The sequence below is a fragment of the Sebastes fasciatus genome, chromosome 11, assembly GCF_043250625.1.
Source record: "Sebastes fasciatus isolate fSebFas1 chromosome 11, fSebFas1.pri, whole genome shotgun sequence".
Classification (NCBI taxonomy): Eukaryota; Metazoa; Chordata; class Actinopteri; order Perciformes; family Sebastidae; genus Sebastes; species Sebastes fasciatus.
In genome coordinates, this window is record NC_133805.1 from 5,932,998 (window position 1) to 5,955,340 (window position 22,343).

The 22,343-nt window shown below is 41.0% G+C and overlaps 1 protein-coding gene across 2 annotated transcripts; it reads left to right on the top strand.

The window, feature by feature from the left end:
* Positions 1-5,309: 5,309 nt before the first annotated feature.
* LOC141776537 (myosin-7-like) lies at positions 5,310-21,900 on the top strand. Of its 2 annotated transcripts, XM_074650189.1 has the most exons (39): positions 5,310-5,787; positions 5,909-5,947; positions 6,116-6,329; positions 6,537-6,680; positions 6,803-6,959; positions 7,058-7,085; positions 8,483-8,588; positions 8,681-8,773; positions 8,855-8,918; positions 9,005-9,103; positions 9,217-9,320; positions 9,624-9,762; positions 9,866-9,984; positions 10,075-10,224; positions 10,368-10,538; positions 10,641-10,950; positions 11,051-11,118; positions 11,255-11,460; positions 11,583-11,706; positions 13,080-13,216; positions 13,324-13,579; positions 13,961-14,203; positions 14,304-14,480; positions 14,594-14,739; positions 14,864-14,954; positions 15,039-15,428; positions 15,527-15,653; positions 15,801-15,919; positions 16,019-16,215; positions 16,447-16,630; positions 16,838-17,003; positions 17,087-17,211; positions 17,296-17,604; positions 17,698-17,901; positions 18,029-18,325; positions 19,179-19,283; positions 19,461-19,556; positions 19,794-19,928; positions 21,775-21,900. In XM_074650189.1, the coding sequence occupies exons 3-39, from the start codon at positions 6,129-6,131 to the stop codon at positions 21,793-21,795; spliced, it is 5,808 nt and encodes a 1,935-aa protein (XP_074506290.1). In that variant the 5' UTR covers positions 5,310-5,787; positions 5,909-5,947; positions 6,116-6,128; the 3' UTR covers positions 21,796-21,900. The 2 variants fall into 2 exon arrangements, with proteins under 2 accessions (XP_074506290.1, XP_074506289.1); XM_074650188.1 differs by having other exon boundaries at positions 5,310-5,947.
* The last annotated feature ends 443 nt before the right edge of the window (positions 21,901-22,343 follow it).

Below are 22,343 nucleotides of genomic sequence, written 5' to 3' on the forward strand. Positions count from 1 at the left end.
GCGGATGGGTCACAAACATTCTCATTTTACAGCTAAATAGTACACTACAAGATGTTTCTCATGTCTCATGTACTACTGTCAGGATATGGTGACAGTTGTGAGCAAATATGACAAAAAGTTACTTTTATTAAAGTTACCAACTGCAGCTTTAAGTACATTATATTGACTGGTCAGTAACAACAAAGAAGTTATATTTAGAATTATAAATATTACAATACGGAGTGAAATACATAAATCTAGTGCATAAGTATAGTATAACAACTAATAAAACTGTCACCATCAATTTTTGTGAACTAAACGGGACGGTCATATCTTCCTTTTCCATTAGAATAAGTGATTAAAATGTTTAGAGGTAATTTATGATGTAAACCAGTTAGGCCTTAAGCAGGACCAGTGTGGTGCCAGAGGGGCCTAAAAAGTGGGAAGCTGAAGTGAGGCGATTGCTAAAAGAGAGAGAGATAAAACAAATCCCCCTTTTCTTAAAATAGAGTTAAAGAACGCCCAAGAGCCTGGGCCTCAAGGTCAACAATAAACCGATGCTCATACTCTACGCCTACCATAATACCATGCATAATCACATGCAGCTGCTCAGTAAATACCTGTCCAAGCCTGTTCGCTCCTCCAAAATACTAGGGAGGATTTCAAAGAATCAATAATTAAATATCTAGTTCATATACTGAAAAAAAAACCAATCAAATTACAACAAATTATAATGTTCTTTTATACCCTGAGCTAAGAGTGCCATCCTTACCTGTCTGCCAGGTCTCAGTCATTGTTGCTGCTGCTGGACACTACATAATGATTTGTGGCAGGAGGAGGGAGGTAGAGGGAGGCCCCAGACTCCCACTGTGTGAAATTCAGGGAGTCCCGTCTCTTCTCTTATTACATGTCATGTTCTTAACTCCCCGAGCGGACGAGCAGGTATCTATTAGCTAATGAAAGAACATTCACAGTATGTGTTGAGGATTATCAGCGTGATTAACAGGACATCTGAGCCCGTGCAAGAATGAATAAAGAGGACGGACCAAAGATGGAGCACTTCACCGCTTCTATATTTAGACCTAGAATCTTTAACATGATGCTTATAGTCTTATCTCAGGAGTTAAAGGCAATCACCTTTGACACCGTCACAAAAAAAACAGTTTGCCACAGACTGCTCTAACACAATAGTGATTTAGTTTAAAGTCAGTTTATAAAAGATTTTACACACACAGGTCTGACCCGGGTCTCTCCAGGGGGAATTCCTCAGTCATTTTCCTCTCCAGCAGCAGCAGCAGTGGTTGTTTGGGAAAAGTAAAACTGGTTGCTTATCATGAGCAGGCCAGCCATTAGGAATTATGGACAATCTGCAACCACGCCACTAGATGCCGCCAGATCCTGCACACTGTACCTTTAATTGCCTAAATGACTTTAAACACCTTTAAAATAACTTTAAACCTTCAGTTGTACTGCTGTACTCAATGTCAGTGAGATTTGATGTACATAATATAGAACTACTTAGTGTCTAAAATAATAATAATTAAAGCTACAAGCAGCTATGAACGGGCCCTCACATATTCGAGCACGTCAAGTGTACTGGCGGGACGCTGGTCGTCGCGGCAAGGCACAATTACACAGAAACTCTGCTGAGTGCAATGATGCCCCCCTCTACTGTCTATGACAAATGGTTCATGGGTTATGAAAGAGGGAGGGATTAAAGTTTAGCGACGGGGCAATGAGTCGGTATTGGCATGTAAATGTCCTCAGGCCTGGACCCTCATCATGGCTGAGAAATTTGGAGCAGATTTGACAAAGTACGCAGAAGTTACAACAACTTCCTGTTTTATGGCAGAAGGCACTTTTTCACCGCCACCTCACGTCACCAATGTTACATGAAAACGCAAACGTTTGGTAATGTTTGATCGCAAAGTTCTTTAGATGGTCCTGACCAAATTTCAACTTGATCGGATGAATTCTCTCGGAGGATTTTGTTCAAGTACGACGCCTGTAAATCGCTAAAAATGGACGAAAATTGCACACTGAATTCAAAATGGCTGACTTCCTGTCCGGTTTTTGGCATACCTCGGAAAGGCTTTTTTTTTTACGTCTCCACATGTTACATCTGCCTACCAAATTTCATACATGTAGGTGAAACCTGAAGGAGGGGCTCAATTTCTCCAACTTTGTAGAGGGCACTAGCGAACCATTTTGCAACACCCAAGCCTGAGACCCTTAAAATATCAAATTTTACATTACGACTGATAAGTGTGCAAAGTTTAACAACTTTTCGAGCCCCGTAAAGCCCTCAATAATGCGATTCATTTTAATAATCATAATTCCTTCAGTTTCAATAGGGTCTATAAATATAGCACTTGTATAAGCACGTTACAGTAAAAAGCAAAGGAAAGAACAAAACAATAAAATAGTTATGAAGTCAAAAATAAAATTCAAAGAAAGCTGGTAACATTGAGTTTAAAAGAAAAAGAGAGAAAGTACCTTAGAGACTAGTTCTAAGTTGCTGATATAATGGGAAGTGTCTATTGTCAAGCTGTCCAAAGCCCAGGGACATGTAGCTAAATGGTTCATCTAAATATCCATCCCCAGTTTGTATGTAATTAAATATACGTGGTGATAATGTTTATTTGTTGTGACCTAAACAAAGCTTTTGCATCGTGTTTCCTTTAACGAGTCGAAGTTTGACCTGTGAGGTCAGCGTTGTCTTCACTTGGTCTTTAACAGGGTTCTGGCATCTCTCACTTCCATTTGGCACCCTGACGCCAGCTGTCAGTGACGGGGCCGGCGACACGAGCTATAGAATGGAAATAATCTCAGCACTTGTCACCGGCTGTTGAACCTCCTTTTATCTCTTAACCTCTGAAGGGGCTGTGATTACTGGTGCTGGTGACAGGCCGTGCATTATAGCTGCTATACATAATAACTATGTACGGTATATTGTATAGACCTTTTCAAACTTGGACAACATAAACATGCTAAATGGGCCCCTTTTATTTCCTGTTCCAATGGTTGTTAATGCAGTAGCTGACAGGAAGTAAACTTGGACTTGGAGCAACAGAATGGCAATGAAAAGAGGGCAGTAGTTTTATGAGTTATAAATTATTAAGTGCTATTAAAGGGACTGTATGTAACTTTTTACTGGTATAAATTATTTTTTTTTGCCAATGCGTGAACAGGTTGTAACCGAAGCTAAAAAATAAGACGTCCCGAGACTTTCTGGGTTTCCTCTCTCAGCCTGCAGATTGCTTTTAATGTGAAGAGACCCCGGGCCTGTTTTTCCGGGGAAAATCAAACGGATGTGACGTCATGCGCACTTGCAAGTGCCTTTAATTTTTAGCTCCACTTCAGGGCTAACAGTGTGCAACCATAGCTGACGTTCGGTTAGAACTGGAGTCCCCTAATGAAAAACAAATGAAAGCCTCCACCACAACTCAGACTCCAACACAAACTCAACGAAAGCACAAAAAAAACAAAGTTATATCTAGTTGAGTTGAGTTTGAGTTGGTTGCAATCTGCAACCTCACCACTAAATGTCGCCAAATCCTACACACTGCACCTTTAAATAGTGGGTTGGTATAAATCAGTAAGCTGGATGAGCAGCACCCAAGGGTGAGCAGTTGGTAGGTGTACATCTAATTTTGAAGAAACCTGCTATAAAACAGAAGCAGCTCAGCTTAGAGTCAGCCTCCACATAGGAGCGGCATTAAAAATGGAACATTAAACGTCTACGGCCTGCGGGATATACCCGTCACTCACAGTATATTTATGCGAGGCCATCATCTGCTACGACTGATCCTTAGACGCAGCTACACAGGCAAAGGCAGAAAGCCTCCGAGGCTGTTCTCCTCAATCAGAGCTTTGTGCTAAACAGGAATTTCACACAGTTATCTTTGTCCTCAAAGACACAATGCCGTGTCAACGGCGATGTAACTGCAGGGGCCCGGCTCTCTTGCTAGCCGCTGCCTGATAATGGGAAAAAGGCTTCCACGGTGACCTTGGCATCACATTGGAGCGTATCATAGCCCTCCATTGTGTGTCATCATTACTGCCTTTCCGTGAATCTCTAGCATGTCACCTGTGGCAGACCTCTGTCTGTGTTGCCTCGCAATTGTCGCCTGGTTAATCTCACAGACTGGTGTTCTTTATTTAGACCGGCCCATGCGGTATCTGGAGGCTGTTTATATTACCGCAGTAAGTCCATTCTATGATAACTAAAGGCAATATGTTACCAATGCCTCGCTGCGACTCCACTTAAGCCTTCTGGGTAATTGAGACCCATTCATGACATACTTCTCTCAAATATCTCCCCCAGATAGTTTTTGCGTTTTCCTTTGTGTTGAGACAACAATACCAGTAGTTTACATTAATGGAATACTCGGTATTATTGCACATCGTGCAAAGAATGTAAATTACCCTTTTTGTTTTTTGCTGCTGTTCAAAGATGCATTGATACTTATTTCTTTCTCAATCTCCAAATCATTTATTTTTATTATTTATAATTATTATTTAACGGTTTATCTTTTGTTAATTCAGAAATACATTGAATTAGAATGTAATGTAATGATTTTGTTTTTATTATTTTTCTTTTATGCAAAACAAATATATAATATGCAACTTAAGCTATTTTCACTCTGGATTTAGCAATATACATTTTCAGTTCTTAATCAATCAATCAATCATCAATCAAACTTTATTTATATAGTACCTTTCAAACAAGTCAAATGCAATTCAAAGTGCTGTTCAGACGATTGACAAAAATGTAGAATGTTAAAAATGGATTTAGAGATTAATGCACACCAAAACAACCAATATAAAAGTTAATTGAATAAGAAAGCAATAAAATATTTTAAGATAATAAGTATTTAAGATAATAAAAGATAAATAAAATACAAGGAAATATAAATAATAATACAAATAAATACAAATTGTGAAACTACACGAAATAAGCAGATAAATTGTTGATTTAGATTGATGATGTTGAAATTGATGATAAATTGTTTTAATCTTTTCAAACTTTGTGGAACAGTAAAGTGCAGACCGTTAAGGAAACATTATGTAATTATATATAAACATATTTTAAAGATGTTTTCTTTCATTTTTGTTTATTTATGCTTGTAATATTGGTATTTTCCCTCTGATAGTATGCAACTGTTTGTCCACATTGTCATTTTCAGTTACATCATCATCATATTATATATATTATATATTGATCATATTTGATTGACCTGCCTGATAAAAAAAAAGAGTGAAAGTAAAAATAAAATTCTATATAAATATATATATACATAATAAATAAATAAATAAATAAATAAATAAATAAATAAATAAATATCACCACATCTATTTAAATCATACACCGTTTAAATACATTTTTGATCAGTATAAGTGAGGATGCTTTTGCTCAGAACAGCATGCATTGTTCCTATAACAGAAGCACACTTGATGGGGATGATGATGAGGAAGGAATTCCTCCCCGTGTCTATTTAAAGATTGAGTTGTGCTCCGTCGGCTGCTTGAGGATACCTATGATTAATCACTGCACCGCATGGAGCTCCTAATATGGCCTCGTCAGGAGACCCCATCACTGATAAGACTCTGACCCGCTGATTTCTATATTGCTCTGCGCCACTCATTAACCCCCTCCTCCCTTCAAGTGCCCCCCCCCAACCCTGACGCAGACACAATAACATTCCTGGACCCTGAACTGAACGCTCCTCCATATTTGGCAGAGAGGCTTTGTTTATAAGGAGAACTCTTGGTGAAACCCCCAATAGGTCACCATTCTATCTCAAGGTAAGGTGCGGGGGGACAATGGCTTTACCAATCACAGACTCCACTTTGGCACAAAAGCATTACCTGTGTTAGTGGTGGACTGCAGACTGGCCTCATCAGTTTCCATTGTTTGTTTCCTCAGGACCATTACACCTCAGACTCCTCGGTAGGGATTGGTAAGGTAAGAGCATCTGAACATTTTTTTTTTTTATTTAAAATTTTTTTATGACGTGTCGGAAGAAATTAAATATAACAAATAAAAAACAAACTATATTGCATTCATTTTATCCTGCAGTTGCCTTTAGATAAATGCACAACAGTTTGAATTTAAATGGTTTTTTTTCTGTAGTTAAGGTGAAAAAATGGGCGACGCTGCCATGAGAGAGTTTGGGCCAGCAGCCCCGTACCTGAGGAAGTCAGACAGGGAGCGTCTGGAGGCCCAGACCCGACCCTTCGACATGAAGAAGGAGTGCTTCGTTCCCGACACTGATGAGGAGTACGTGAAGGCTTCTGTCACCAGCCGTGAGGGGGACAAAGTCACTGCTGAGACAGCAAAGGGGAAGGTCAGTGAGCTGGCAGGCTGGCACAGCACAGCTGCCCTGGATGCAACTGGTTTCCTAACTAAAGACACATGAGATGATCCAGATCCATTTGTCCTTTAGTCACACATAGCAGAGAAACAATAGAAGCCTGAGACTCTGATGCTCCCTCCTAGTGTGTATTCACACTTGTAATAACAGTTTATTAACGTTGACTATCTCCGTTTTCAGACCGTGACGGTGAAGGAGTGTGATGTACACCCTCAGAACCCGCCAAAGTTTGATAAAATTGAAGACATGGCGATGTTCACCTTCCTCCATGAGCCCGCTGTGCTGTTTAACCTCAAAGAGCGTTACGCAGCATGGATGATCTATGTGAGTTGAGGCAAATATTGTACCCCTCACCTATAATACATACTACTGTATATTCACATATCAATAGCTGATATAATTGTATCTTAAAAACAAGTTTGCTTCCTCTCTCTCTATCCTCACAGACCTACTCTGGGCTCTTCTGTGTGACGATCAACCCCTACAAGGCGCTGCCAGTCTACAACCAAGATGTGGTTGTTGCCTATAGAGGAAAGAAGAGGGCTGAAGCTCCTCCTCACATCTTCTCCATCTCTGACAACGCCTACCAGTACATGCTAACTGGTAATTCACCTTCAGTTGTAATCGTAATGTTCACAGAAAGTGTAAAAGATGCTAAGGAATCCTAGAATCCTAAAGTGATCCTTTCTTTTCTTTTCCAGACAGAGAAAATCAGTCAATTCTCATCACGTAAGTTATGTTTCCATGACTTTGTTATACAGCTACTGAGAATGCTATAATGCTGTGGGAATTTAAGGAAGTGGCATCCAGCAGCCTTCCAAGGAATATTATTTGCTGGTTTTATGAACTTTTGCTGATATGCTCCAGTTAATCCTAGTAATATATGTTACTATTTCAGGTGGTATGTTATCAGTGAACAGTTGGACAGTGGTTCCCAAACTTTTTCACGTCAAGGAACCCCTAAACTGACTCAAATTAGACCCACATTTGATAAGATTCTGTCCCAGGGTCAGGGGTGAAAGTAGACTGAAGTTCATTCATGCCGGTACTACTAGGCTACCCCAACCTTCATCGCTTGATATTGTTCTCCTCCCACGACCAGCTTCATGCATTCCTGAACACACCATTCAACGCCTGTATGGTGTAGAAACACTTGACATCATGTCTATAAAAGGATTTATTTAAATGGTGAAAGTGCTGCAGAATAATTTGTAAATGTTGATACAACTTTTCAAGTTGGAGTTTTTTGTTCTGACTTAATTCAGGTGAATTTTACCAGTTGGGAACTCGTTAATTTCCGATTATTCCGGCGTCATATGAATGCAGTACAAATGCCCGATCTCGCAAAGTTAAGGAAGATGAAACAGCATTGCCACATGTGTCAACAAATCGAGCTGTGATTAGAGATATTTGATAAACCACGCAGTTGTACCGGCTGGGATACGTAGCCTGCAGTAGTGCACAGATGCCGTTTCCGTGGTTGCCGCGCATGGCGCCTGGCGCCTGGCGTTTACTCGTGGAGCACTTGTCCGCAAGAGGAGCGCAGTCAGACCGCTTAGTTTCTTGTTGGAAATGCGATCGTGAGTGATGGGTTGTATGTGGGTTTTGGCAGGAAGCTGCTGTCCCCTCTTCTCTGTACTGCGTTCTAGCACTGAATCTTTTAGAGGTACCTGACCGTACCGTCTTACTTTCACCCCTGCCCAGGGTCCCATTTGAAATCCCCACTTGGGAACCACTGGACTAGGAGACTTGAATATGAACACTAATACTAAATTATAGATTGAATGGTAAGATACTAAATAGCTAAACAACACTATGACTTCTTCAGTACAGTTTTAATGTGTGAACAAGCAAGATATCGACGCAGTCACTACTGTTATATTAGCTAGACAAAATACAAAACAATGACTTTTAAAAGGATGGTGATAGACTATATTGATTATGGATAGTAACAGTCATAGTGGCGGCTATAGAAAAGACACTTTTGGACAATTCTATGTAATCTACCAAAAAGGTGTTTCAGTATTTACTGATGTTGAGTACTGAAAAACCTGACTAGTTGGAGATGATGTACTGTGTGTTGCCCATTTGTCAATTCATTAAAACAATTCAATTTGTGTCTTCAGCGGAGAATCTGGTGCTGGGAAAACTGTCAACACCAAGAGAGTAATCCAGTACTTTGCCAGTATTGCAGCTGCAGGCGGGAAGAAGGATGTGGGCTCTGAGAAAAAGGTATATTAATACTGAAATTAACCTTTAACGGCATCATTTTCTTTAGCGTTGACCTGCTTTGAACACATTTTGTACTCTATGTATTATTTTAGGGTACTCTGGAGGATCAAATCATCCAGGCTAACCCTGCTTTGGAGGCCTTCGGTAACGCCAAGACCATCAGGAATGACAACTCCTCCAGATTTGTAAGTTTCTACCTGGAATGAAATCCCCCTTTGTGCCAATTCTATTTTAACATTTTTTTTTCCATTGTCATAAAATTTTAGGGCAAATTCATCCGAATTCACTTTGCAGCCAGTGGAAAGCTGGCCTCAGCTGATATTGAGACATGTAAGCAGTCTTTCCTCTATACCTTTATCCGTTCATATATTCACAATGATCTCCTTCCCACCTACATAACGCAAATGTCTTTACAGATCTGCTGGAGAAGTCCCGTGTCACCTTTCAGCTCAAGGCTGAGAGAGATTACCACATCTTCTATCAGATTCTGTCTCAGAAGAAACCCGAGCTGCTCGGTAAATGAAAACAAACGGATCTTTGGGCCAGTAACAACTAGTAGTTAATGTTGCTACAGTATATCCCTACTACAGTAGCAAACACAATCTAACATTTCCGTTTTGCTTTTCAGAGATGTTGCTCATCACCAACAACCCCTATGACTACGCCTTCATCTCCCAAGGAGAGACGACTGTAGCCTCCATCAACGATTCTGAGGAGCTGATGGCCACTGATGTGAGTAATAAAAACTTGTTGAAACTTGATATACCTTATAACCCCTGTGTCCCTAGCGGAAATGATGTGAATAGACTGGATCAGATTTGGACCATGGTTTAATGTGGGATCCTGGTGGCTCAGAGAGGACATACTATATGTTATCCCCCCGGATCTCTCCTGTCCCTCTGCTATATACCCTGATACAATGCAAAAAAGATAATGACATATCAAATATAAAATCCCTCTTCTCATTCAGGGTGCCGAAACTATATATTACCTGCACAAATGTTGAGAAGTGATCATGTGCTCCTTCCTCCACAGAGTGCCTTCGACGTGCTGGGCTTCACTCAAGAAGAGAAGAACGGCATTTACAAGCTGACTGGTGCCATCATGCATCACGGCAACATGAAGTTCAAGTTGAAGCAGCGTGAAGAGCAGGCAGAGGCTGATGGCACTGAGGGTAAGAGAAGCTCTCTGGAGCCCTGAAACAAGATAATCGGGACATAAAACACGTCACGATTTAATGGGTATATTGATTTTACATTTTACATGTATTTTCTTAGTTGCTGACAAAATTTCATATCTGATGGGACTGAACTCCGCCGACCTCATCAAAGGTCTCTGTCACCCAAGAGTCAAAGTAGGAAACGAGTGGGTCACCAAGGGACAAAATGTCCAGCAGGTAAGAATGAAACTTGAATTTATTGTAAGGTGTCCCTTAAAGTACAATAGATGAAAAGCAACACACAACTAAAGGTTGGATTTTCTTTAGGTGTACTATTCCGTTGGTGCGCTGTCTAAATCAGTGTATGAGAAGATGTTTCTGTGGATGGTGATAAGAATCAACCAATCCCTGGACACCAGGCAGCCTCGCCAGTACTTCATTGGCGTACTGGATATTGCTGGGTTTGAGATCTTTGATGTGAGTTAATTCTATTTTATGTTTATATAATATGTATTATTCAGGCAAAATAATTTATTCAACACCATATTGTTCAATTTAAAATGCTGATAACAAAGATACGAGTATGAAAATGACTATACTTTTGTCGTGTTTCATTACAGTTCAACACCTTTGAGCAGCTGTGCATCAACTTCACCAATGAAAAGCTGCAACAGTTTTTCAACCACCACATGTTTGTGCTGGAGCAGGAAGAGTACAAGAAAGAGGGCATTGAATGGACTTTCATAGATTTTGGAATGGACTTGCAGGCCTGTATTGACCTGATTGAAAAGGTGAGAGACTGGATTATTACATGTTCAGACATACATAAAGATTGATTGAAAATATTGTTGATTTTTGTTTTTGTTAAACCACTCATATTTTTGTCTGTTCAGCCCATGGGTATCATGTCCATCCTTGAAGAGGAGTGCATGTTCCCCAAAGCATCTGATGCCACCTTTAAAGCAAAGCTCTATGACAACCATCTGGGGAAATCTGGTAACTTCCAGAAGCCCAGAATTGTCAAAGGAAGACCAGAGGCTCATTTTGCCCTGATGCATTATGCTGGAACTGTTGATTATAATATCAACAACTGGCTGGTGAAGAACAAAGATCCCCTGAATGAGACCGTTGTTGGACTCTACCAGAAGTCTAGTCTCAAGCTGTTATCTTTCCTCTTTGTAAATTACGCGGGATCAGATGCAGGTAGGAATTAACTGAATGTACTGCATTTGTCACAGTTAGAATAATTTAAGTCTGTGTCTGTTGATGCAATCTAATGACTTGTACACTGGTTTATTGGCAGATAGTGGAAAGGGCAAAGGAACCAAGAAGAAGGGTTCATCCTTCCAAACTGTGTCTGCCTTGCACAGGGTTAGTAAAAACACAAAATATGTGTGAATGGCTACTTCATATGCAAAACAAAGACTGAGACTTAATTTCACATTGATGTGTGTAACAATAATCACCTAAACGGGGTGTTAAACACAGGGTTTAATTACCTCCACAGGAGAACCTGCACAAGCTGATGACCAACTTGAGGTCTACTCACCCTCACTTTGTACGCTGCATCATCCCCAATGAGACCAAGACTCCCGGGGCCATGGAGAACCCTCTGGTGATGCACCAGCTGCGCTGCAACGGTGTGCTGGAAGGCATCAGGATCTGCAGAAAGGGCTTCCCCAACAGAATCCTCTATGGAGATTTCAAACAGAGGTATTATCTCTGCATTTTTTTTAAAATAAACCCTATTCAGATTATTTAAAAAAAAATTTTTTTAGTCACATACTTCCAAAAGGAAATGTAAATATCCTCCAAAATATATATATTTTTTCCAGATATCGCATCCTGAATCCCGCTGCCATCCCTGAAGGTCAGTTCATTGACAGCAGGAAGGGAGCTGAGAAACTTCTTGGGGGTCTGGATATTGATCACAACCAATACCGGTTTGGACACACTAAGGTAATTAATAAAAGAGAAAAGTCAAAAGCACATCTGTTACAAATGTTTAATCTAGAAACAACTACAGAATTATGGTAAATGCAAAAAGTGGCAGAACAGTGGTACAAGTAGAAGAATAGAAATGAGGATCCTCAAGTCAGTAAACCAACTGAATAATGCCAGTTATATCTTCCATCCATTTACTTCCGCTTATCCGGGGCTGGGTCGTGGGGGCAGCAGGCTCAGTACAGTATTCCAGATGTCCCTCTCCCCAGCTATGTTTTCCAGCTCTTCCTGGGGGACCCCGAGGCGTTCCTAGGCCAGACGAGATATATAATCTCTTCAGCGGGTTCTGGGTCCTCCCGGGGTCTCTTACCAGTTGGATGTGCCCGGAAAACCTCCAAAGGGAGGCGTCCAGGAGGCATCCTGTTCAGATGCCCATACCACCTCAGCTGGCCCCTTTGGACGCGAAGGAACAGCGGCTCTAGTTCGAGCTCCTTCCAGATGTCTGAGCTCCTCACCCTCTCTCTGAGGCTGAGCCTAGCCAACCCACGAAGGCCGCTTGTATCCGCGATCTCATTCTTACGGTCACTTCCCAAAGCTCATGACCATAGGTGAGGGTTGGAATGTCGATGAACCGGTAAAACAAGAGCTTGGCCTTTCCGGCTCAGCTCCCTCTTCACGACAATGGTTCATTACAGCGCCTGCATAACTGCTGACGCCGCACTGAACCGCCTGTCCATCTCCCGCTTCATTATACCCTCACTCATGAACAAGATCCCGAGATACTTAAACTCCCTCACTTGGGGCAGTGACTCACTCCCAACCCAGAGGGCGCAATCCACCGTTTTCCGGCAGAGAACCTTGGCCTCAGACTTGGAGGTACTGACTCTCATCCCAGTCGCTTCACACCCGGCTGCAAACCGCCCAAGTGCGTAGTGAAGGTCACAGTGGGATGGAGCCAAAAGAACCGCATCATCTGCAAAGAGCAGAGACGTGATTCTGAGATCCTAAAACCGGACACTCCCCTCTCCCCGGCTAAACCTTAAGATCCTGTCCATGAACATCACAAACATGATTGATGACAAGGGACAACCCTGACGGAGGCCAACACCCACTGGAAACGTGTTTGACTTTGTGCCTAGAATATGGACACAGCCAGTGTCCGTATACTCTGCTACAGCAAATTAATATTTGTTACCATATGCTACTGGTAACACCAGACCAAATAGGCCTCTAGCTACAAAATACACAAGTGTGGATTCAAGAAGGGTTCATTTAAGTTCAACTTTTTATTTCTAAGAGGAGCAAAGTTATGCAGTCTTGCTTTAAACCTACAATGTCCTAAGGCGCGAGCCCTTGTAACATCTGGTGATATTTACATGCTCTTAAAGGTGTTCTTCAAGGCTGGTCTTCTTGGGACACTGGAGGAGATGAGGGATGACCGTTTGTCACTCATCATCACTGGAATCCAGTCAAGAGCAAGAGGACTACTGGCAAGATTGGAATTCAGCAAGATTGTTGACAGGAGGTCAGAGAAATCAGAAAATTACAATGAACTAAAACCAAGTCTATGACTATTCATGAGGATTTTGTTTTGTGTAAGTGGTAGTAATAACTTTGGTCGATCTTTGACAGAGATGCACTATTGGTGATCCAGTGGAACATCCGTGCCTTCATGGGGGTCAAGAATTGGCCCTGGATGAAGCTGTTCTTCAAGATCAAACCTCTGTTGAGATCTGCTGAGGCAGAAAAGGAGATGGCCAACATGAAGGAAGAATTCCTGAAGCTGAAGGAGGCTTACGCAAAATCTGAAGCTCGTAGAAAGGAACTAGAGGAGAAAATGGTTACTCTTCTTCAAGAGAAGAACGACCTGCAGCTCCATGTCCAATCTGTGAGTCTAATGACAGCATTCTTAATATTTTGATGTCAAAATGGTAACATAACCATACAGTATATGCAACACGTTCTCATTCCCAACTAGTCAATACGGACACTTGGTCAGGACCCCTTGGCCTTACTTTTTAATGCACTGCAATGCATTTTTCAACATGAAGGGTAGTCCGATTCAACAAGTGGTTAACACACGTTACAAACGTAAGTTAAGTATGTTTTGTTACTATTTGGTTAAGTTGGTACTTACGCAAATAAGTTAAAATAAGTTGACTTTAAGTTTCATTTGACGAGTTGGAAGTTAGAATGGGTTTTAACTAATTATGTATATTACAACTTACCGTATGTTAAAGTTATCAAATTAATGACTGTTTCAATTTAGGAGCAAGATAATCTTCTAGATGCTGAGGAAAGATGTGAGGGGCTGATCAAAAACAAAATTCAGATGGAAGCGAAAGCCAAAGAGCTGACAGAGAGACTGGAGGATGAGGAGGAGATGAATGCTGAACTGACTGCTAAGAAGAGGAAGTTGGAGGATGAGTGCTCTGAGCTGAAGAAAGACATCGATGACTTAGAGTTAACTCTGGCTAAAGTGGAGAAAGAGAAGCACGCCACTGAGAACAAGGTATGACTACGACTCAGATATTTTTATTTCTCTTAATGTTAAGTGCATGAAAAAGTAGCATATTTCTAACCTGTACCCTTTACGTATACTAATTTCCCAGGTGAAGAACCTGGTTGAAGAGATGGCTGCTTTGGATGATATCATTGCCAAGTTGACCAAGGAAAAGAAAGCCTTACAGGAAGCTCACCAGCAAACACTGGATGATCTGCAGAGTGAAGAAGACAAAGTCAACTCTCTGACCAAGGCCAAGTCTAAGCTGGAGCAGCAAGTGGATGATGTAAGAATTCTACTACATATTATTGTCGCAACTTTAGCCTAAAGTGTATGGTAAGGTATGCTCCTTGCATATTGGGGGAAAATAGTTTGACCTTCTGTAATGATATTGTCCAGCTTGAAGGTTCTCTGGAACAAGAGAAGAAGATTCGGATGGATCTTGAGAGAGCTAAGAGGAAACTAGAGGGAGACTTGAAATTAACCCAGGAGAGCCTAATGGACCTGGAGAACGACAAGCAGCAACTTGAAGAGCATCTGAAAAAGTAATATGAATATTCTTCTGTGTGTACAGTCTGTCTGTATCTCATACAACACCCAAAATATTTACAGATACAGGCAGAAGAGATGACCAGTGGTTCTAATTCTAACTACTGTATTTCCCCACAGGAAAGATTTTGAAGTCAGTCAGCTCAACAGTAAAATAGAAGATGAGCAGACCATAACAATTCAGCTTCAAAAGAAACTGAAGGAGCTCCAGGTAATGGACGGCTAATGCGTAATGGTTCAAAATTCGGAAAACACTCTATAGTAAGTAGCGACTAAATAATTCTGCCTTTTACAGGCCCGCATTGAAGAGCTGGAGGAAGAGCTGGAGGCCGAGCGAGCTGCCCGAGCCAAGGTGGAGAAGCAGAGAGCGGACTTGGCCAGAGAGCTGGAGGAGATCAGCGAGAGGCTGGAGGAGGCTGGTGGAGCAACATCCGCCCAGATTGAGATGAACAAGAAGAGGGAGGCCGAGTTCCAGAAACTCCGCAGAGACCTCGAAGAGGCCACTCTGCAGCATGAAGCCACCGCTGCCACACTCAGGAAGAAACAAGCCGACAGTGTGGCTGATCTGGGAGAGCAGATCGACAACCTGCAGAGGGTCAAGGCTAAACTGGAGAAGGAGAAGAGTGAGCTCAGACTGGAGCTGGACGATGTGGTCTCCAATATGGAACATATTGTGAAGACGAAGGTTGGCTATACTGATGATACTATATGCTTGCTAATGTTGACATTGCATAGATATTTGTGGTATAATGGGAATATTCAAAATGTTTATTTTAAATCTAGACAAATCTAGAGAAGACGTGCAGGACTCTGGAAGATCAGATGAATGAATACAAGACCAAATCTGAAGAGGCTCAACGCTGCATCAACGACTTCAATATGCAAAAAGCAAGACTTCAAACAGAAAATGGTATATATTTTTTGCTTTATTACAAACTGATATCTACTTGATGTATTTGATTGCTAACCAGGCAAAATATCTTTAAAATGTTAACTTCTTGGTGATACAAGCTTTATTGGGACACTGACAATACAATTCTGCATTTGCCAATACAAGGTGAGCTCACAAGGCAGCTGGAGGAGAAGGAGTCTCTGGTGTCTCAATTGACGAGAGGAAAAATGTCCTACACGCAACAGGTTGAAGACCTAAAGCGACAACTGGAAGAGGAGACCAAGGTGGAATGAAGTTTCAGTGCACAGTGACATCACTGGACAGTAATTTCTAACTCGAGTGCATTACAGTGTTACTCATTCATATGATTTTCGTTTCGACAGGCAAAGAGTGCTCTGGCTCATGCAGTGCAGTCTGCTCGCCATGACTGTGACCTGCTCAGGGAGCAGTATGAGGAGGAGCAGGAGGCCAAGGCTGAATTGCAGCGCGGCATGTCCAAGGCCAACACCGAGGTGGCTCAGTGGAGAACGAAGTACGAAACGGATGCCATCCAGAGAACCGAGGAACTGGAGGAGGCAAAGTAAGACAGTTTGAGATCCAAAATTCATGATTTGATATACAATTCCTAAAAGAGACATTTTTACTTTGTCTAGCAGATCAGCTTTTTGTTTGTGTTATGTTCCTGCTAAAATGTAAGACGAACAAAAAGTTTGTCTGTTAGATGACCCAGCAGCCAGTCATATTAGTTGACTTTATTGGAATTTATCCAACAAGCACACAATTCAATGATTCGAATGATTGATTTCTAAAGGAAAAAGCTGGCTCAGCGTCTGCAGGACGCTGAGGAGACCGTTGAAGCAGTGAATGCTAAATGTTCATCTCTGGAGAAGACCAAACACAGGCTGCAGAATGAGATTGAAGATCTCATGGTGGATGTGGAGAGGTCTAATGCTGCTGCTGCCGCTCTGGACAAGAAGCAAAGAAACTTTGACAAGGTGAAATGTTACTAAGTATTTGTGAGCAACAAAAACCATTAATTGGCGATGCAGCCTCTGAACCGTTGTACCAGCAACAAAAATCGAGTGCTGTTTTCAATAATGGGAGAAATTGTTTCATACAAGGCGAACTCCCCAAGCCTGTAGTCTTTTCTCCATTCATCTGGCACATATACACTTATTGCTGGCCTTTTCTATCCACTGTAGGTCCTGTCTGAGTGGAAGCAGAAGTACGAAGAGTCTCAGTGTGAGCTGGAGAGCTCCCAAAAGGAGGCCAGGGCTCTGAGCACTGAGCTCTTCAAACTGAAGAACTCTTATGAGGAGTCTCTGGATCATCTGGAGACCATGAAGAGAGAGAACAAGAACTTACAGGGTAAGATCTACCGCCAGGGTTTGTGTCCAAGTTTCTGCAGACATACTAAAGCCATCTTAATCACACTGCTTGACAATCCACAGAGGAGATTTCTGACCTCACTGAGCAACTTGGTGAGAGCGGAAAGAGCATCCATGAACTGGAGAAATTACGGAAACAACTGGAACAGGAGAAAAGTGAGATCCAGTCTGCTCTTGAGGAAGCTGAGGTACAGGCCCCTGTGAATGAAGCATTTTAGAGTAAAACTGTCTGCTGTCTGTTATGTATAACTCTCTACCCCTCTGTCCACCAGGCCTCCCTGGAGCATGAAGAGGGTAAGATTCTCAGAGCCCAGCTGGAGTTCAATCAAATTAAAGCCGATATCGAACGCAAACTAGCTGAGAAAGATGAGGAGATGGAGCAGTCCAAGAGGAACCTGCAGAGGACGATTGACACCCTGCAGAGCTCTCTTGAGGCTGAGTGTCGCAGCAGGAATGAGGCTCTCCGTTTGAAGAAGAAAATGGAGGGAGACCTCAATGAGATGGAGATCCAGCTAAGCCAGGCCAACAGGCAGGCAGCGGAGGCTCAGAAACAACTCAAGGCTGTTCATGCACATCTGAAGGTAAACTAGAAAAAGAAAAGGCTTACTTTCTTATGATGTTTCAAATTCAAACTCATTCTAAACTTTAATGAGGTTTGATATCATCCCATTAAGGATTGCCAAATTCAGCTGGATGAGTCTGTTCGGGCCAATGATGATCTTAAAGAGAACATGGCCATCGTTGAGAGACGCAACAACCTGCTTCAGGCCGAACTGGAAGAACTCAGGGCTGCTCTGGAGCAAACTGAGAGAAGTCGCAGACTTGCTGAGCAAGAGCTGCTGGACGTTAGTGAAAGGGTGCAGCTACTGCACTCACAGGTGAGACATAATCATTTATTGCAACAACCATAGATGACTGACTGGTTTTCTTGGACATTATAAAGAAATCAAAAGCATTGCTATTTCTAAGTGCAGTAACATTTTCTCCAATCTCAAAAATATGTAGAACACTGGCCTGATAAACCAGAAGAAGAAACTTGAGATTGACGCTTCCCAGCTTCAAACTGAAGTGGAGGAAGCAGTGCAGGAGTGCAGAAATGCTGAAGAGAAGGCCAAGAAGGCCATTACTGATGCCGCCATGATGGCAGAGGAGCTGAAGAAAGAGCAGGACACCAGCGCTCACCTGGAGCGTATGAAGAAGAACATGGAGCAAACCATCAAAGACCTGCAGCACCGTCTGGATGAAGCTGAACAGATCGCTTTGAAGGGCGGCAAGAAGCAGGTGCAGAAGCTCGAGGCCAGGGTAAGAGAAATTTGCCAATATACAAACATCACAAACAAGTACAATTGTGGGGCCAACACAGGCAGCAGCCTCTGGGTCTGAAAAGTGAAACCAATGCTGAAGTGTCTTAAACTTGCATTCTATTTAATAGCCAGCAGGGGGCGACTCCTCTGGTTGCAAAAAAAAGTCTGAATGTATAGAAATCTACAAGAAAATGAGCCTACTTCTCTCTTGATTTATTACCTCAGTAAAAATTGTAAACATGAGTTTATGGTCTCAATCGCTAGTTTCAAGTTTTCTTCAATACAGAATGATGTTCATTTAGTAAATTATGGTCCCATTTAGAGTCAGATAGACCATTTTCCATAGACCATATTCAGTGTTTGGTTGTACTTAGCTCCACCCTCTCGTGTCAAGTCTGGTTGCAAAAAAAAACAAGATGGCCACGGCCAGAAACCAAGATGGCGATGGCCAAAATGTCAAACTCAAGGCTTCAAAACTGTAGTCCCCAAACCAATGGGTGACGTCACGATGACTACGTTCACTTCTTATATACAGTCTATTGACCGACATTAATTTCATATTTTATAAAGTAGTAGTATCACATTTTGAACTCCGAAGCAAGCGAACAACATGATTATTCAATCAATCTTTCAAATCCTGAGGAAAAAGTATGTGTTTTTAGTTTGCTTCCTTCAGCAGGAAGTCGCTAACTTTGAGACTGTACCATGCCATAAAAAAGCTCAGAGAGCCACAGAGTTTGGCTGATAATTCTCTTGGAGATAAATGTTAAAATATATTGATTAATGCAGCTTTGAGCTTAGCTCCTTGTGGACTAGCGGATTTCCAACAAACCATTTTTTGTTGTTTTCAGGTGAGGGAGCTGGAGAATGAGGTGGAGTTGGAGCAGAAGAAGAGCAGCGAAGCAGTGAAGGGAATCCGTAAATATGAGAGACGCATCAAAGAGCTCACATACCAGGTGATTTGTTGTTGTATTGCCTATTACCATAACCATGTATACTATTAATCCTCTATGTTCCACTATACCTCACCTACTTTTTTGAATTTTTGTTGTCAAAATTAAGATGCTATTTGAAGAGAATACTCCCTACAATATCAAACTTCAGTCTTTTTCCTATTCCCTTGATTTATACAGACTGAGGAAGACCGCAAGAATATGGTGCGTCTGCAGGACCTGGTCGACAAACTGCAGCTGAAAGTCAAAGCCTATAAGAGATCTTCTGAGGAGTCTGTAAGTGTGGGCTGTGAAAAGCTGTTTCTCATTTGTGCTGTGGTCTCACAATCTATATGTTATTTCTTTTTTGAATCAAATTTAATTCCTTTTGCAAAATGTAAATTGAGTCTTAAAAAATACTTTTTAAAGCAGCAGTAGGCAGAATATTTTTGGCATCATTGGGCCCCCCAGGTTCATTGTCTCTTTTAGTAATATAAAATATTGTGGTCTGTGTTGTGTTGTTGAATCCTGTAGGAAGAGCAGGCCAACACACATCTGGGCAAGTTCCGTAAACTGCAGCACGAGCTGGACGAGGCCGAAGAACGAGCCGACATCGCCGAGTCTCAGGTCAACAAGCTGCGTGCCAAGAGCCGTGATGTGGGCTCAAAGGTAAGGAGCTTCTCTACACTTCATATACTTCCCTATATTGCACACTTATTATCCATTCATCCATTAGCATTTCAATGTAATCCATTTATGCGGTTTTATTTGTAATGCAAAATTATAGAAATATTCTACATTTTTACTAGAATTAAAACAAATCAGACCAGTCTTTGTATTGATAGATTTTATTTTCATTTGTTTAATAGATCTGGTAAAGTGTATTAGTGAAATTTAATAGGTTAGTGGTCATTTTTGTCACACGGAAGGCACCATGACAATTTAAATGATGACAATAACTACAAAAAGATTACAATTGTTAGTATTTTCTAAAATATTTTCTGGTCATTTTATGTTGTTATTAGTGAGTTGACAGTAAAGATATGACAGAAAATGGAGGGTAGAAAGAGAGATGGGGAACAACATATCCATAAAAGTCGACGGTTAGCTCCTTAACTTCTAGTTCACCACTAAATGAATATTCTTTACAATAATAAATCCATCTAACTGATTTTTTTTGTGAATGCAGAGACATCAATAAACATTCAACCAATCAAATGGATGTAAACTAAATAATATATATAGTTATAAAGTAATAAGTAAGGACACCAAACAACTTATGTTCCCACTTGCGGACAGTTCCTACTGTATTATTAGCCCAGTGAGTGGAACATGCTAATGTTGTACATTTTTTTTAACCTTCTATTTTACTACATGATTCCCACAGACTTGGAATCACAGTTTTCAGCGTTAAAAAAAGAACAATCACAAAATAAAACATCCTATTTTTCCTGAATAGATTTAAATTTAGATTGATATAATCCTACGAATTCAAACATTAATTTTCAAGCATTTGAAATGATTTGTGTCCAAGCCAACATAACATACTACAGTAAAGGAATGCTGACGGTAAAATAAACACAGGTGGAATGAAACTTAAGTATTATACTTAACTACTAATTACTATGTACTTGTACTTTATTTGAGTATTTAAATTTTAACCAACTTTACACTTGTACTCCACTACGAGGATGAGTGTTCCTTTATGTGAAAATTGTCCTACTTCTTAAGCTAAATAAACTCTTTAAAAAGCCTCTGTGTGGTTCTCACAGGACAGCGACGTTACAAATATATGATGATTTTATAGAATATGATGCATTGCTGTAGATTAAACTACCCAACAGTATATAAAGGAGTTCAAACTAGCACAACCGTAAACATCTACATCAGTAAAATGCAACATACACTTTAAAGGCACAGTGTGTAAGATTTGGCAACATCTAGTGCTGTGGTTGCAGATTGCAACCAACTGAGTACCCCTCCGCTCACTCCTCCTTTTCCAAGACTGCGGTAACGTGAGTGCAAAACCGTGGTAACGCCGTTTGCCTCGATCAGAGGCCATCCTTACCGTAATAACACCTTACAGTAATAACATAGTTATGAATATCACATTCCATTTCTGCTAATAGATTCCCACGAAATGTTACACACTGTTCCTTTAATGCAGTAGTAATATTAATCCAGAAAAATAATATATTAGTAAAACACTGACATTTTACTGCCCAATGAGTATTTTAAGTACATTTTGCTGATAATACTTTTATGGTTTTAAATGCAGGACTTGTAGTGGAGTATTTTTACACTGTGGTAGCCTATTAGTACTTTTAATTAAGTAAAAGATCTGAGTACTTCTTCCACCACTGAAACTAAACCATGTTCATGTAGAATTACTGTCAGAATCACTAACTTGTAACATCTTTAGCCAAGTTGCCTTTGGTAACTCTTGTTGAGTCTCGTTGTTGTCGTCGTCACTAATCCGTCTCTTTGTCTACTCTCTTATCATTCTTCATCACAGAAAGGGCTAGATGAGGAGTGAAACTCACAGACGGCCACCTAAGACCTTTGGGATCTCCTGTGATGTGTAGTCCCCCTTTGTCTGCAACGTAACTCTGTAGAATAAAGAAATGTGCATTCAAGTTAACGTGTATAGTCCTCATTCATTTCAATTCTCCACATTAACCTGAAGAGGCTGGGGGGACAGTAGGGCATAGACCTGTCATATAGTATGCATGTTAAATTCACCAGCTTTCACTTCATCACCAATGACAACTCAATGAGTTTCAGTAGATGAAGACAGCAGAAGAAACTGAGAACTGTGCAACCGATCGATACCTTACACAAAACTCATTTGTTCACTTCACTTTCTACGGAGGGTCACAAATAGAGAAGGGTTGCTAATGTTAGGTTGGTCCACTCCTGCCACCTTGTGCTGACACTCTGAATTGTCCTCTACTGACTTTCTATTGTTGCAGAGATGTTTTTGACAATCTGACAAACGGATTTGTTTCCACTGTTTTCATTGATAATACAAAATAGTTTCATACACTTGTAGTATTTTTGAAGTATTTTGTCATTTTTTCCAGT

Excerpts from the sequence above, each read along its gene's own strand:
- LOC141776537 (XM_074650188.1), top strand. The coding sequence starts at position 6,129 with ATGGGCGACGCTGCCATGAGAGAGTTTGGGCCAGCAGCCCCGTACCTG. Across the intron at positions 17,902-18,028 it reads TGCAGCTACTGCACTCACAG|AACACTGGCCTGATAAACCA; the intron begins GTGAGACATAAT and ends AAAAATATGTAG. Across the intron at positions 19,284-19,460 it reads TCAAAGAGCTCACATACCAG|ACTGAGGAAGACCGCAAGAA; the intron begins GTGATTTGTTGT and ends TGATTTATACAG.